The 14,558-nt window shown below is 43.1% G+C and overlaps 1 protein-coding gene across 1 annotated transcript; it reads right to left on the reverse strand.

The window, feature by feature from the left end:
• Nucleotides 1-3,208: 3,208 nt before the first annotated feature.
• On the reverse strand, nucleotides 3,209-12,086 carry DBR1 (debranching RNA lariats 1). Its single transcript, XM_035120647.2, has 8 exons — nucleotides 11,874-12,086; nucleotides 10,725-10,849; nucleotides 10,176-10,256; nucleotides 8,551-8,636; nucleotides 7,440-7,664; nucleotides 6,252-6,332; nucleotides 5,666-5,811; nucleotides 3,209-5,241 (listed from the first exon to the last, which is right to left on the reverse strand). The coding sequence occupies exons 1-8, from the start codon at nucleotides 12,071-12,073 to the stop codon at nucleotides 4,572-4,574; spliced, it is 1,614 nt and encodes a 537-aa protein (XP_034976538.2). The 5' UTR covers nucleotides 12,074-12,086; the 3' UTR covers nucleotides 3,209-4,571.
• Nucleotides 12,087-14,558: the final 2,472 nt, after the last annotated feature.

The following is a 14,558-nucleotide window of genomic DNA, read 5'->3' on the forward strand; positions in this document are numbered from 1 at the left end:
AAACGCTGCAGAGCTGCTGCCAGTCTGTGAAGGCAATACTGAGCTAAATGAACGAATAGTATAGGACAGTTTTCTAAGTTCCTAAGTCCATTCAGTGTCACTAGATGACCTCAGGTTCTATTATGATGAGAGGAAGAAAAACACATCCATTTTTTTTCTGATCTATCTGATCCATCCTCTGCACCATGAGTAACTTTTACCATTCCCCCTGTCTTGTCTCCCGTGACATCCTCGGTTCCCCAATCTGGAAAACCTGCAAAGTGGACAGCAAGCCAGCTTTCACAAAGCCAGGCCAGATAACACAAGAGCATTACTGTATTACCAAATACCAAGATGAGCAACAATGAAGACTTGACGCAAGATGTACACGTGCACAGCAGCAGCACCAGTAGCAAATGTCTCCTACCTGATCCCAAGAAATAATCCTCTTTCCTTTGCTGAGGTGGGAAGAGAGAGCCCAGGTTTCTTGCAGGATCTAGTCTGCTCCGAATGATGCAGAAGTCAAGGCACTGGTGCTCAACAAGCAACTCATTTTTAACCTACTTGACTGACCTGGCCGACATTGATTTACGGGGCACCTGTTCTTTTATTTTGCCCTCTCTTAATGAAGGGGTAGCTGAACTAGCCCTCTTTAATTAGGCTTGCCATGGTTTGTAAGGACGCTGTGCTTTCCCCCCTTTCTCACCACATCTTCAGTGAGGTTCTGCTTTTGTTCTCATTGTCCCCGTTTTGCAATCTGCTGCCCTTTAATTTCTCAAGAAGGGACGAGTCGCTCCATTTTTAATGAGGACAGCAACGGATTGATAATGTGAGCCAGCAATTAACTTCACATCATAGGACCAAATTACTTGAAGGATCACCAGTCTCCTTATGATCCCAGGCCTACACTGAAAGAGGGCCCTCTCAGTGGTGACACCCCAGTTGTGGAGCACTCTCCCCAGAGAGATTTGTTTAATATCTAATTCAATGGTTCTCAAAGGGTGTGGCAGGAGAGGATGGCAAGTGTGGTGGGAAGATTCAAGGACAATCATTAAATCATTATTCTATTTTGGGAATGATTCATGCTCTTATGTGGCTGCATTGTTCTATCCCTTCGGGATGCCCCATGATCATATTATAAAGTAGTCATGTTCTATAAAACAAAATAAAAATTGGTGTTGAACAAGCAAAGTTTTATTCTGAAAGTATGACTGAAGAAAAAAGTTTGAGAACCACTGGCCTTATTTATGACAAAGGCTTATTTTTTAAATTTCCAAAGCTTTTTTATATCCAGTTTTAATCCTGTTGATAGTCCTGTGTGTTTTTTTACAATTTTGCAGCTTTTACTTTACTTTTTCTTATTCTTCTTGTAAACCACCCTTAGAATGTGATTGAAGGGTGGTATGAACATACTTAAAAAAAAAAAGACTTATTAAAACACACATGCCAGCCACTGTTGCAAGACTATCAACAAGACAAGCCATTAAGATTTAGGTTGGGAAACAAGGTGTCACATTCGGGGCTCAATTCTCACTTGAGCAAAGGGCCCTCGTCTCAAGACAATGGGACACCTTTAAGGGTACCTTGCCATTTCTAACTTTATTTCCTCAGTAGTTACAGTTAACTGCATCACAAAAAAGGGGTTTTCTTCCAAGTGGACTGCGGAATGAGTGTGCATCAGTGGCTCATGTTCCATCCTCCTAAACTACCATAAGGAATTTGTTTTTCAAACCACCTATTCTTTTGCTCTAAAATGTGCCAAACTGAGCCAGCCGACCAAGAGCTTGATCGTGTAGCAACTTTTTATTATTATGAATAGGCAAAAAGATGCATAGAATGACAGCTCACTTCTAGTACTTTGTTTAAAAAACCTAATAGATCTAATAAGTGGCATCACATTCCTTGACACGTTTCTGAATCTGCAAAACACAACACTGCTGCCACCGTTCTGACTGTACTTATTTGCACACTTTGGCATAAGGTCAATCACTTAGCAGAAGTCAAAATAAGCAAATAGCTGTTTGCACCACGCAGAGGATGCCCTCTAGTGGTGTTTGCTTTTATAGCCTGTAAAGCTATTGCTATGTGATTTTTCTACGGCAGCTGTTCCCTGCCAGTGTCCGAAGGAAACTGCTGTTATGAATAGTCACTGTGCAACCATCTATATTCATTTGCACTAATGCAAAAAAGTTGCACATGTTGTACGTCTTGCATCTGTTGGCTTTTTAGTCACACATAGTAGCAAAGACTATAAAATGGGGAGAGGGGAGAGCTTTCGGTGCAGAAATAATTTGTAGCAATTTAAAAGAGTGGATACCAGTGGACAGTTACACTGTTGCTGTTTTTTATATATACAGTACCGTACTTTTCCGTGTATGGCTATGCTTTTTTCTTTAAAAATCATGCTAAAAAGTGGGGGCCGTCTTATACATGGATAGTGCACAGGGTGGACGTTTGATTGGTTCCTGCCATGGCTGTCAGTGACTATTGTGCATGTTATTGGTTACTGCGTCAATGGGTGTTGTTGACTGGCTGACGCTCCAGCAGTTGGGCGGGCAATTGGCAGCTTCTGCCGGTGATGGGACACACAGGAGGCAGATTTTGCGATACGTGTGCGGGTGAGTGATTTTCAGCAATCCCCCCCCCAAAACAACTCTGTGCCATCTCCACCCATTTTATTAAATTTGAGTCCCCCCAAAAAAATAAGGGGTGTCTTATACATGGGGGGGATCTTATAGATGGAAAAGTATGGTATATCTATAAAAAACACTATTGGATACAGATGTAAAAGGATATTGCTCCCTCCTGCTGAAAAGCAGGCTCTAACAAACGAAAGCTCCTTCCGCAATAAACCCCTTAATATGCCACAATAAACTTTTGGTTGCTCGTTACAAAAGATTTCTACCCCTCTAGAATTTGTCTTATTTAGATGGCAGCTATTCAATTACCCACTATACGTGGGAAACTAAGTTGCCAGGTTCGGGCATGCATGAAATGTTCGCCCTAACTTATGGAGCAAGTTGGAACTACTAGGAATCAATGTCTCTCCAAAATTCTGGTTTAATATCTTTGCTATCTACTCTCCATTTCAGAGTAGTTAGTCTCATCCGGTTATGTAAATTATTTTACAACTCCTCAAACTGAACATGACCACGTTCAGACAATTCCATCTGAACCTTTTGCTCAGATTTGTGGCTCTCTTCGCCTCACCTTTGCTGCAATTCTCTAGTTAACTGTAATTTCTCTGTTGAGATAAAACTATGGTTAACTGCTTTGGAATACGCCAGGAAATTATATCTGCTTTAAATTGTGGCTTAACAAGTATGGCTTGTTCTAGAACAGGTAACAATTTCCTTGGCTTGCTTGGACAAAATGAGAAACTATGATTGGAGATCATAGGTTAATCATTGCTCTGGGGAAAGACAGATATGTTCAGGTGGAATCTACACATATATAAAAAACACAGTGAATTTTTTTACCGTTTAAAAATATACCATATATTGAATTTGCTATTAGCTCACTAGCACCATCTAGTGTCACATTTGTATAATGCACTTAAAACGCACTTAAAATGTTATATTTGCAGCGGGACAGCTGAGTCCTCACAAGCAAAAGGCTATTTCATATATCGGCTTATTTAGCCAGAATCTGACTGTCTGAAATGGTTCACTACATGCATGAAAGAAAATCTATGTTGCATATTCACACAGCATGCACAGAAAATCCAGAAACTAGGGTAGTGCAAAAGGAGGATTTATTTACAGACCTATATATATCATCCTGGTAAATCAAGGCATTAAAATAAACCCCAAGTTGTGGTTTCACTTCTTACATGCTCAACTCTATAGGATTACTGTACTTTCCCAATTTCATATATTATTATTTCAATCACATTCTTAATGTGGTTGACAGCTGAAATGATGCACAACAGACAGCCTATTGGTTCCTATGGTTCACATGGCAAAAACCAGGAATGGAGAACCCATGAGCTTCCGGAGGTTGTTGGACGCAAAGTCCCATCAACCCCAGTGAGTATGGACAACAATCAGGGATGATGAAAATTGGGAGTCCAACAATATACAGAAGGCAGCAGGTTTCCCATCAACACTGGGAGGGCAGGAAGGAGGAGGGACTACCTGAGAAAGCTAGACCTCATAACATTCACTGATGCAAAGTCCAATGAATGCAAGATTCGGAACTAATTGCTGTCAATTAGGCGGGTGAGCTTAAATAGCAAAGAAGTTGAATCAATTTGAGCCTGCTCCATTACATCCAAAAAAGGTCCTTTTCCCAACCTCCATCCATCAAAATGCAAAATATTTTCTCCTTGTCTGGTAAGCCTCTGCAAAAAGGCATACAACAACAGGTCCTCCGTTGGATCACAGAAGCCTACAAGTTCACTCTACCAAATCAATATTTGTTCCCCAATAAAAATATTTGCTCTAATATAAAAAAGGGCTTATTGCAATTAAAGTGTAAAAACTGTGTAGGATTGTAAAATCCTATCCCCCCCACAAAAAAAGACCCGCACCAAAAGTTGAATAGGTATAGCAATAGAAGATCCTGCCTATAGAGTCAACAAAGGGGTTGTATCAGTCCATCTCATCTTCATCTTTGGAAGCATAGATAGCCTGGTTCCGCCTTTTAATTTTCTTTGGCCCACCCTTTCCTTCTTCGCTTGTGTCACTTAGCCGCTTCAGGGCTGTTTCACTGGGGATCACCTCTTCTGGCTGGTTTTTCTCACTCGATTTCTCCAGTTCATCACTTTCCACAGTATCATTCGGCGACACGGCCATGGAACCTGGCATGACCCGGATGTCAGAAAAAGTTGCTGAGACGTCAGAAGGGTGGTTGGGCGACGGGTCCACTGGGCAGCTGCCTGGCTCCTCTACATCATCGCTGTCTTCATCCAGTATTATTTCATCAGGGTTGACAGAAGAGGACAAGCCAGAAACATCTGTATTATAGTCACTGGGCTCCTCTGCTGATCCAGTACTGTCTACCTCCTCCTCTTCATCATCATCATCATCTCCGTGCTCCTCTCTCAGTTGTTGGATTCGGCCATTAATGTCCAAAAGGCCAAACCGGGCACAGAACTCGGTCGTCTGGGGATTGATTTGATGAACGGGTTCTCTGTGCTCCGGGAATTTGTTTGTGTTATAACAGGGAACTGTGGTACTGAAGTTATGTGGAACCTTAAGGTCTTGGTTCGCCTCTTCCAAAACCGCCTTGATGTCTTCTTCTGTGACACTGTAGTCCCATCTACAAGAGGCGAAACACAGGGAGGTTCAAGTAAGGCTACCCACCTCTCTACACCTTACATCTGAAGAGTTTCAGGACAGAGAAAAAGAAGAGTTCCTCACACAGGGCATTAACTGATATACTGAGTTCTAGGGATGGTAATGCCTCCTAACTTCAATGGGCTGGATTCAATTATCCCGGCATGCTAGAGGAATCCAACGCAAGGGAGAGTTGGGAGTAGTGCAATCAATATCTACTAAGAAGTCCTATGAATTCAGTGGGGCTTACTCCCAAGGAAGTGGGGTTAAGATTGTTGCCTTAGCTGTTGTTTTTAAACTGACTGTATTGTTACTGCTCTGATGTATTGGTGAGATGTTGGCAGAGGAGGCATAAGGGGTCAAAAAGCAGCAAATAAATAAAAATACACAGACAACACTCTACATACTTTGCATGGAGTCCATTGTTTTCAGGCATATTCCAGGAATTTGGAGACACATTAACAAGATTGTTAGTAGCTTTAAGAACAGCAATCCATTCAGGGTCATATTCCAGGCAGTCAGATGCACTTGGGTCGTGCTCAATCTCTACAATCTTAGAAAACATTGGGAAATTAAGAAGACCTCTTTGGCTGTGAACTTAAGGCACTAGCAGCTCAGATAAATCTGCTCTTGCCCTTGCTACAGACTGCACTGGGAAACAGGGGTAGGGAACATTCTGCAGTCCAAGGGCCACATTCCCCAAAAGGCAACCTTCGGGGGGGGGGCACATGTCACCAAGACATTTATCTACACAACTCTCCATCCTTCTGAAGGCTTTATCACAGTTCAAGGACACATCCAAGTTATTCAAAAACACTCAAGGAGGATAGTGAGGGCTGCAGCTTCGGGAGAAGGTTCCAAGCGTCAAACAGACCATCTTGGAAGGTTGTATCTGACTGACCATTTCTCCCCCTTTTACAGAAGATTCTAAATACCACTGAGCCTTAGGCCTCATAACAACAGATACCAAACAGACAATTCAGCATGTTTTACCTGTAGGAAGTCTCTGTGGGGCAAGCATTTATCCAGGGCCAGAAATTTTGTTGCTTTTGGCTGTTTCCCACTGCCATTGGCCTATTAAGTAGAGGGGGGGGGAGAGAGAGACACATCAACAAGAAATGTCATATGTACCAAAGTCAACATTTTTGGCTACACAACAAGGATTGATGCGATTTATATGCATGGACATATGAAGCTGCCCTTTTGCAAGTCAGACCACTTCCATCTACCCCAGCAATGTCTATTCTGACTGGCAGCAGCCCTCTATTATCAGAGGTGGAAGTCTTTCTTACCCGGTGCCTCCCGAACCTGTGGTTGGAGATGCCAGGGATCAAACCAGCAAAACATCAATTCACAGACAGACAACTGTCTTCTGTCTTTCTGAAAGTACCAGAGGTTTGCTTGCCTATCAGTCATTTTCACATTTATAGAAATATCAACAGTGCAAAGAAGAGTGTGAAGTACATGGCAGGCTCTGCAGTTTTGTCCAGCTCTATGATTTCAAGCAGAATTCACTAAGGGCTACTAATCAAAACAAACCAAGGTAAATTCATCAATAGTCTGTTAAGAGCCTAACCACTGTTCTGGAATCCCCGAGCAGCTTATATTTGAATTATGGTATTTTGTAAAAGATTGTAATAAGAGCACAGGTAAAGAACCTGAGGATGCTGTTGCGCCTCCCTATCAGCCCCAGACAGCATGGCCAGTATTCAGTGATGATGGGGGCAGTAGTTCAAAAACATCTGGTGAGGCAGTTTCCCCACCCCTGCAATCTATTATATATTTTGGAAGGTTGTTTGCTTACCTGTTCGCTATGCATTTGGACCCCTCTTAAGAGATTTTAACCAACTTTTGCATAATAACTCCTGAGCTCAAACAGTAGCTTCTTGTCTACGTTTGGAGACAACGGGACACCATTTAGAATAAATATGGCAGAATGAACCTTTCAAAACTGCAATGCCTTTTGTTTGTCGGAATTCTCAAGGAGCGCAAGGTGCAAGTAGAGCACAACTGGCTCCCAATCCAGAGCAGTTTGTTATTTTGAAACTACTGGCAGGTATCAAGTTTCCTCCACTAAAATTTCTCTGGAGCTCCAGCTTCCGTTAAAAACAACAACGACAGAAACACAACTGCACACATAAACGTCAGCAGAGGCACAGCAAAACGCTCCACTTCTTTTACCTGGTGCTGCATGAACGCAGCAAACTTCACATGCAGGTGTGCAGCAAACCAATAGGTTGGTTTCAAGTGCTCCAGTAGCTCTGAAGCAGCAGGACTTCCCAACGTATTACTCTCCACTTCTTGGCGGAAGAAGGATTTTTTCCTGAGCAGCAATTTCTTGTCTCCATAATGATATATACTTCTGGGCCAGTCGTGGGACATAAATACATCCATAGGCTGCTTTAGCTGTTAAACCAAAACGAAAGCAACACAAAATGAGACAAGACGGCTGCTGTTGTGAGTAAAGGAAGCACAGCACAGGATGTCAAGGAATTTTTTATGGAAGAGGGGAAATGATTAAGTGGGCTTAACTGCATTAGTTTCAATGGGTCTGCTCTGAGTAGGACTAATGAAGATGATTGTTCTTCTAAGTTTTGGCTTAATGTTTTTTTTCTTTTTGATTTCTTCTGTTAAGTAATGTTTTACTGTATTGTATCTTGATTATATTTTAAATATTATAATTTGCTTGTCAACATAGATTGTATTTCTTTTAGTTAACTTTTTAAAAAAATATTTGTTTTTTTGAAAGAGCCAGCCAGTTCAGCAGGACCCGCTGAGACTTCCTGGTGTTTCTGCAGCTGAATGCAACATCAATGAATTACTATTATCGTAATATTATTATTCCCCTGCCTTTTTTCCCTGAGAGGAGCTTAAGGTGGCTTAAAGAAAAAATCAGACCAGCTTTAAACACAGGGCAGGGGACGGGACAATAATTAAAAAACAGTTAAACATTAATTCTCATCCCTCTGCCTAGCTGAGAGCTGCTGAAGAAGAAATAACATAACTAGAAACAACATAAAACCATTTTTAAAAAGGTATAAGCCCTTTTAAAGGCTATTAAAAGATCTGGAAAATTAAAAGGCTGGTGGCAGAAAACCTAGTGACAGAAAGATTAACAAGAGTGGGGCCACACAAATCTATTGTGAGACTGTTTTGCAGCTGGGATGCCAACCCTTCCCCCTGTGCTGCCACCCACTTTATCTCAGATGGTGATGAAGGTACTTGAAGGGAAGGAGCAGGGCTACAAAGAAGATCTTAACATACAGACAGGTTGATATGAAATTACACTAACTTGCTTGAGCTTGAAGACTTCAATGTTTCTTACATGGTAGACACTTCTTATCGTTTGTTGGTTGTATGGTGGATACTCAAAGTGACCTTAAGCAAGTTGAGAAACGGTTAGCTGAATAAAAACAATGACAAAAAGGAAGACTTCCTAATTGGCTCTGATCCCCTGAAATGACAGCATTGTGGAATGGGTGTTATATTAAACCTCCTTTGAGAGTTGCACAAGTGTGCTTACCACTATACTACAAGGCCAGTTTCAAGGTGCTAATGATAATTTATAAAGTGCTATACAACTTGAGATCTAGAAGCTTGATCACAGAATGCAGATGTACTATAATTTTAACAAATAGTATTATTTATGCATTTTATTTGCCCTCATTTTATTGCACTGATTGATGTTACTGCTTTAAGATGAAATGCATTGCACACCACCTTGAGATTGCTTGCAAAAGAAGGCAGGCTAAAAATATTTTAGATAAGTAAATGTAACAAGGAATTTAACTTCTTCCTATTTCATTCAATAGATATTTGGTTTTAGCACTGTCAATTGAACAAAGACCACACAACCTTACTCTGACACCCTCAAGAGGCAAGTAACCATTTTTCCTATTTTACTAAAGTGAAAACTCAGTACCCCGGTGAGCAGGGATCTGAAATGAGGCCCTTTGCTGATCACAAGACAGATGAGATGGAACATCACTACAACAAGCCAACAGAAAGGTGCAGAGAAAACTAGATGGACATTCACATCCTTTTCCCTTTTATCTGTATCTTATACTTTCCTCACAGGAATCAGAGTAGCGTTTGGGCCTCACAACACCACTTTGAATTAGTCCATGGTAAGAAATAGTTATTTGCTCCAAGCTTCCGAGCTAAGCATCTTAGTCAAGTGAAGATTTAAAACTGGGTTTCCTACATCCAAGAAAAATACTCAATCCATTTTGCCACTTTGATTGCCTTCAGCACTGTCGCATCACAGGGATAATCAGGACCTGTTCAGATGTACCAGTAAACTAGGGTTTCCCAGTAAAAATATGCTGTGGTGGGCAATGGACCCACATGCTCCCCTTTCCCCTCCTTCAAGCAAGAATGAAGATAAAAAAAGCCTACTTTTGGTTATGAATAAGCTGCGGTTTCCCATTAAATCTAAACTCAATAACGTAACTGTGGTTAGCTCACACAAACAAACATCAAATCATGGTTTCAGATCTTGGTTCATTAGCCAGAGCTTCCCATTGCATCAAAACCAGGCTTCAGAATCACCTACCAGCATCAGATGCAACTCACTCTAAGGCAGGGGTAGGCAACCTAAGGCCCATGGGCCAGATGCGGCCCAATCGCCTTCTCAATCCGGCCCATAGACGGTCTGGGAATTAGCGTGTTTTTACGTGAGTAGAATGTGTCCTTTAATTTTAAATGCATCTCTGGGTTATTTGTGGGGCATAGGAATTCATTCATTATTATTTTTCAAAATATAGTCCAGCCCACCACATGGTCTGAGGGATGGTGGACTGGCCCACAGCTGGAAAAGGTTGCTGACCCCCTGCTCTAAGGCAAGAAGTGCTATAGTTGAAAATGAAATTCAGATTTAAAACAAGAATCTGCAGCACGACCCCATCCTAGACATACCCTTTTTGTAATCATGAGATTTGAAGATGCCAGAGAGTCCGCCAATTCTCACCCCACGATATTTTACCACTCCAGCGTAACCTGAAACAGGAAAAAAAATTATGTAGAAGTAGAAGTAAGAAGAAGTAGAAGACTGTCCAGGAAAACCACCAGCAGTACATTAAGTGGTTACTGATTCCCAAGAATGTGCTGTATTTCCTTCATAACAAAGAGATAGGTTGCATTCTGTAATATGTATAGGGATAAAAGTGTATTTTGGGCTACAATCTGCTGCTCAGTATACTGGCCACACAAGGTCAGAAAAAGACAGAATTGGACCTAGATATTTTGCTGTTGCTACACTGAAAACTTTCCAGAACAGCTATACAGGCTTATACTGAAAACATTCCAGCAACAAGAATATACAACTTCACCTGCAAGATACTGACACGCCTAATTTTGGAAGGAAAAAAGTGCAGCCCCCCACTATAAAGCTGAACTTCGATCTAAATCCTCAGCCCTATGCTTGTGCATCCTAGGCTATCAAAACAGAAAGCAAAATGTTAATACCAAGGTAGTAGATGTTTGGTGCCACCCATCCGCCATATGGCAGCTCTTGCAAGTGATTGGAGGCTTCGTGGTTGCCCCCAATAAAGATGGTCAGGACAGGAGCCTTCTTCTCTCCAGAATAATACCTAGAACACAGCCAAAAGCCAAGGTCTTTGTCACTGGTATTAAGGATCAGCATATTCATGTTTCCTGATCAGCGGAATCAGGTCTATAGGTTTACATGCATGCATTGCATATTGTATCATACATTGCTTCTGATGTGCAGCTGGGGAGGTGGAGATGGCACATGGTCTACTGCTGAGCGGAAAGTGCTTGTAGGAATCAACAAATTAACATGAAACACGTAAAGCAAACCTGTTTAATTGCATGTGTCAGTAGGACATGCAGTGGAAGCCTGGGCATGTTTAGTCAGAAGTCCCACTAAGTTCCATAGTCAATCCAACTAAGACTGACTAAGCCACGTATTTCACCTCAGCTTGGATGCTGGACTTAGTTAACACACTACAGTATATGGATAAAAGGAGTGCGTAGACTGAAAAGGACAGTGGGACCACTCAGTTTCCTCCATCTGCCATCCACATGTTGCATGTGAACATCTTGCAGGGGGGAAACCTGTTGACTTCTACAGAAGGTGGAATCCTGCATGATCTGTAGCACTTCTCTTGCAGACAGTCACCGTGGATGTCAGGAGTAGAGAGAGAAAAGGCTGTGTAAAATTGAGGTGGGGGGTTGGTCAGTGGTGTGGCCCTGCCCTCCTTTTCTCTCTCAAGGCCCCCATGAAAGTGGGATTTTAGGTTTTTCAGGAACACTTGACACTTGTTAATACTTTGCTATTCGCATATGGAAAACCTGGTGAAAAAGCACACCAATAAAAACCTCCCCTGCTTTATGCTGTGGCCTTTCCTCCTACAGGAGCTGCTCTAACAGCCTACCAAGTCAACTCTTCGGCATAAAACACAAATTATATATAATATTTTACACACGCGCACACAATGCTTAACCAACTCCTCTACCAACCCAGCAATTAAAAACCCCGCAAAGGCACTTGCACTCTGCGCGTGCTCAGAGGCACTCTTCCCTCAAATGGGTTCCGGGGCGGAGCCTCCCCGGAATTCCAAATCCTGCTGTCTCTTCGCGAGGGCGACTCACCTCGCGAAGCCCCCCAAGCAGCGGTACTTGGCCGGCACCGCCATGCAGCGCAGGTCCGCCGCGTTGCGCACGGCCTGGAAGTCCCCGGCGCACAGGAGCAGATCCGGCGCCGCCTGGCCGTGGCGCTGCTCCAGCAAATGGATCGTCTCGTACATTTTGTCAAGCGCGCCATGGCAGCAGCCGGCCACCGCCACCTTCATCTTCCGGCCTCGGCGCATGCGCAACGCACACGCCCTCGACCGTTGCTTTCTCCGCCTGCGTGCTCCGCCCCGCCCCCCTGCTGCTACTGTTGCGCATGCGTCTCTCCTTTGCTCTCACCGAACGCTTGGAGGTTGCGCTAGCATTGCGACAGTGTCCCGCCGAGTGATTTTTTTCATCGCCAGGATCCTCCCCCCCCCAAAAAAAATATCTATGGTCTTAACGTGGCTCATTTCTTGTATTAATAATAATCATCATCGTTCATTATTACTGTTAATCGTTATAAGGAAACCAATCTCGTAATGGCACATATTACTACCCTGTTTCTCCGAAAATAAGACGTAGCCATAAAATAAGCCGGAGCAGGATTTTTAAGCATTCAAGGAATATAAGCCATACCCCGAAAATGAGACATAGTAGGCGCAGCAGCATTGCTGGCCGGGGCAGGAGGAGGAGGAGAGGAGGAGGAGGAGGAGGAAAAAAATAAGACACCCCCTGAAAATAAGCCATGGTGTGTGTTTTTTGAGGAAAAATAAATATAAGACGGTGTCTTATTTTCGGAGAAACAGGTATATTTCATGTATTATCATTTCATATTATTATGATTATTATCATCATCACCATCATTCTATTCCTTACCCACCCTTCCGCAATTAGGTGGGCTACGACGCGATCAAATTAAAATGCAATATATTAGTAAGGGGAATGGGATTGTTAGAATGTTAAATCCAGCTCCTCCTTAGAAACACAGCACGTGGAAGTGCAGCGGCAAAATAACAATGCAAGAAGTAAAATGCCATCAGAAATTTAAGTTAAAGCCTGCAAGTGTCTGACATGGGAACGGTGGCTGTGGGCATATGGAAGGGGGGGTGTTTTTCCATAGCCAATAAATGCAATTTCCAGGCAACTTGTCTTGGGACTCAGGATCAAGCCTGATTTCTAAGGGTGCTTAGAAGTAAAACGGGTTTTCCCCGGGTTGGCATGTGTTCCGATCTGTTACTAAGGAGAGGGTTTTCCAGACCCTTGGGAAGGGGGAAACCGCTCGGTCCCATTCTTTCAAGATGCAGAAGTGTGGATTTAAGCCCTTAACTTTAAGTTTAACTGCTTGGAGATCGGGCTTGTTCTTGAGACAATTTGCCTAGAAATGGCATTTACTGGCTACAAAGAAAATCTTCTATCTGCCCACATCGACTACTGTTCACATGTCAGACTCTTGCAGCATACCCTCCAACATTTCCCCTATGAAAATAGGGACGTCCCACTCCATAGTTATAATTTTACTAGTTATACCCCACACATCTTACAGGGTTGCCGCAGCCACTCTGGCCAGTTTCCAACAAATATAAAAAATAAAAAAACATTTAAAAAATTTTTATTAAAAAACCCTATATAGTATTGTCTTCAGACAACTTGGGGGGTCAGATAATCCATACCCTCCAACATCTCTCCAATGAAAATAGGGACGTCCTAAGGTAAAGCAGGACATTCCAGGATCAAATCAGAAACTAGGATGGCTTCTCTAAATCTGGGACGTCTCTGGAAAATAGGGACACCTGGAGGGTCTGTTGCAGGCTTTAATTGAATGTTACAGCACTGACTAGCTCAATATTCTGGGGAAAGTTCTTAAAAGATTTTAGGAAGCAATGTTGCTTTTTTAGCACACACACCCACAATTGACATTTATTCAGTAGGAAGTCTTATGGGTAAGCATGGAAAAGATCAGACTGCCCAGATTTGGAAACATACAAGTTAAAGAATGCTGGTGACTAAAGAAAAGGAAAGAAAACTAAAACAGAAGTGCTGCTTACATCTTCTTCCCAGGAGCACATTATTATTAACTAGCTGACCCGGCCACGCATTGTTGTGGGTCAGTCTGTTAAATGGACCCTCAGAGTCCCTTTCAGACTCCCCTCACCTTCAAAGTCCCCCTTCATTTTTTTAAAAAATGTTTTACGCGTGTTCTGTTTACACAGGCTCATCCCTGTGAGTCCCCCCACCCTGTCCCGACCCATGAGCTTTCCCACTCCCTCATCCCCCCACCCCCCCAGCTTATCCTTGTGATTGTCTCCACCCTGTCCCAACCCATGAGCTATGCCGCCTCACCTCCTCCCACCCCCTGGCTTATTCCTGTGGCTGGCCATACCATGTCCCGATCCATGACCTATCTGGCCCACTCCTCCCCCCCATCCCCCCAGGTCATCCCTGTGATTGGCCCAACCCTGACCCGACCCATGAGCTATCCCACCCCCTCCTCCCCCCACCCCCCACCCAGGCGAGCCCGCACCTCCACTTGGCCCAGTCTGCAAAGGCAAGGCGAGATGGTGTGGAGAGGGAAGCTTTCCTAGCTGCAGTACCAGTGTAGGCATCGCTATAGGGCACTGTTTTGCAACCTCTCCAGTGCTCCCAGAATCCCTGGCTGTCTGAGTTTTGTGTTTGGGAACAGTAGGTTTTACCTGCTTTACCTGCCATAGGTGTGACATCTGTCCA

Source organism: Zootoca vivipara, chromosome 6 (assembly GCF_963506605.1).
Source record: "Zootoca vivipara chromosome 6, rZooViv1.1, whole genome shotgun sequence".
NCBI lineage: Eukaryota > Metazoa > Chordata > Lepidosauria > Squamata > Lacertidae > Zootoca > Zootoca vivipara.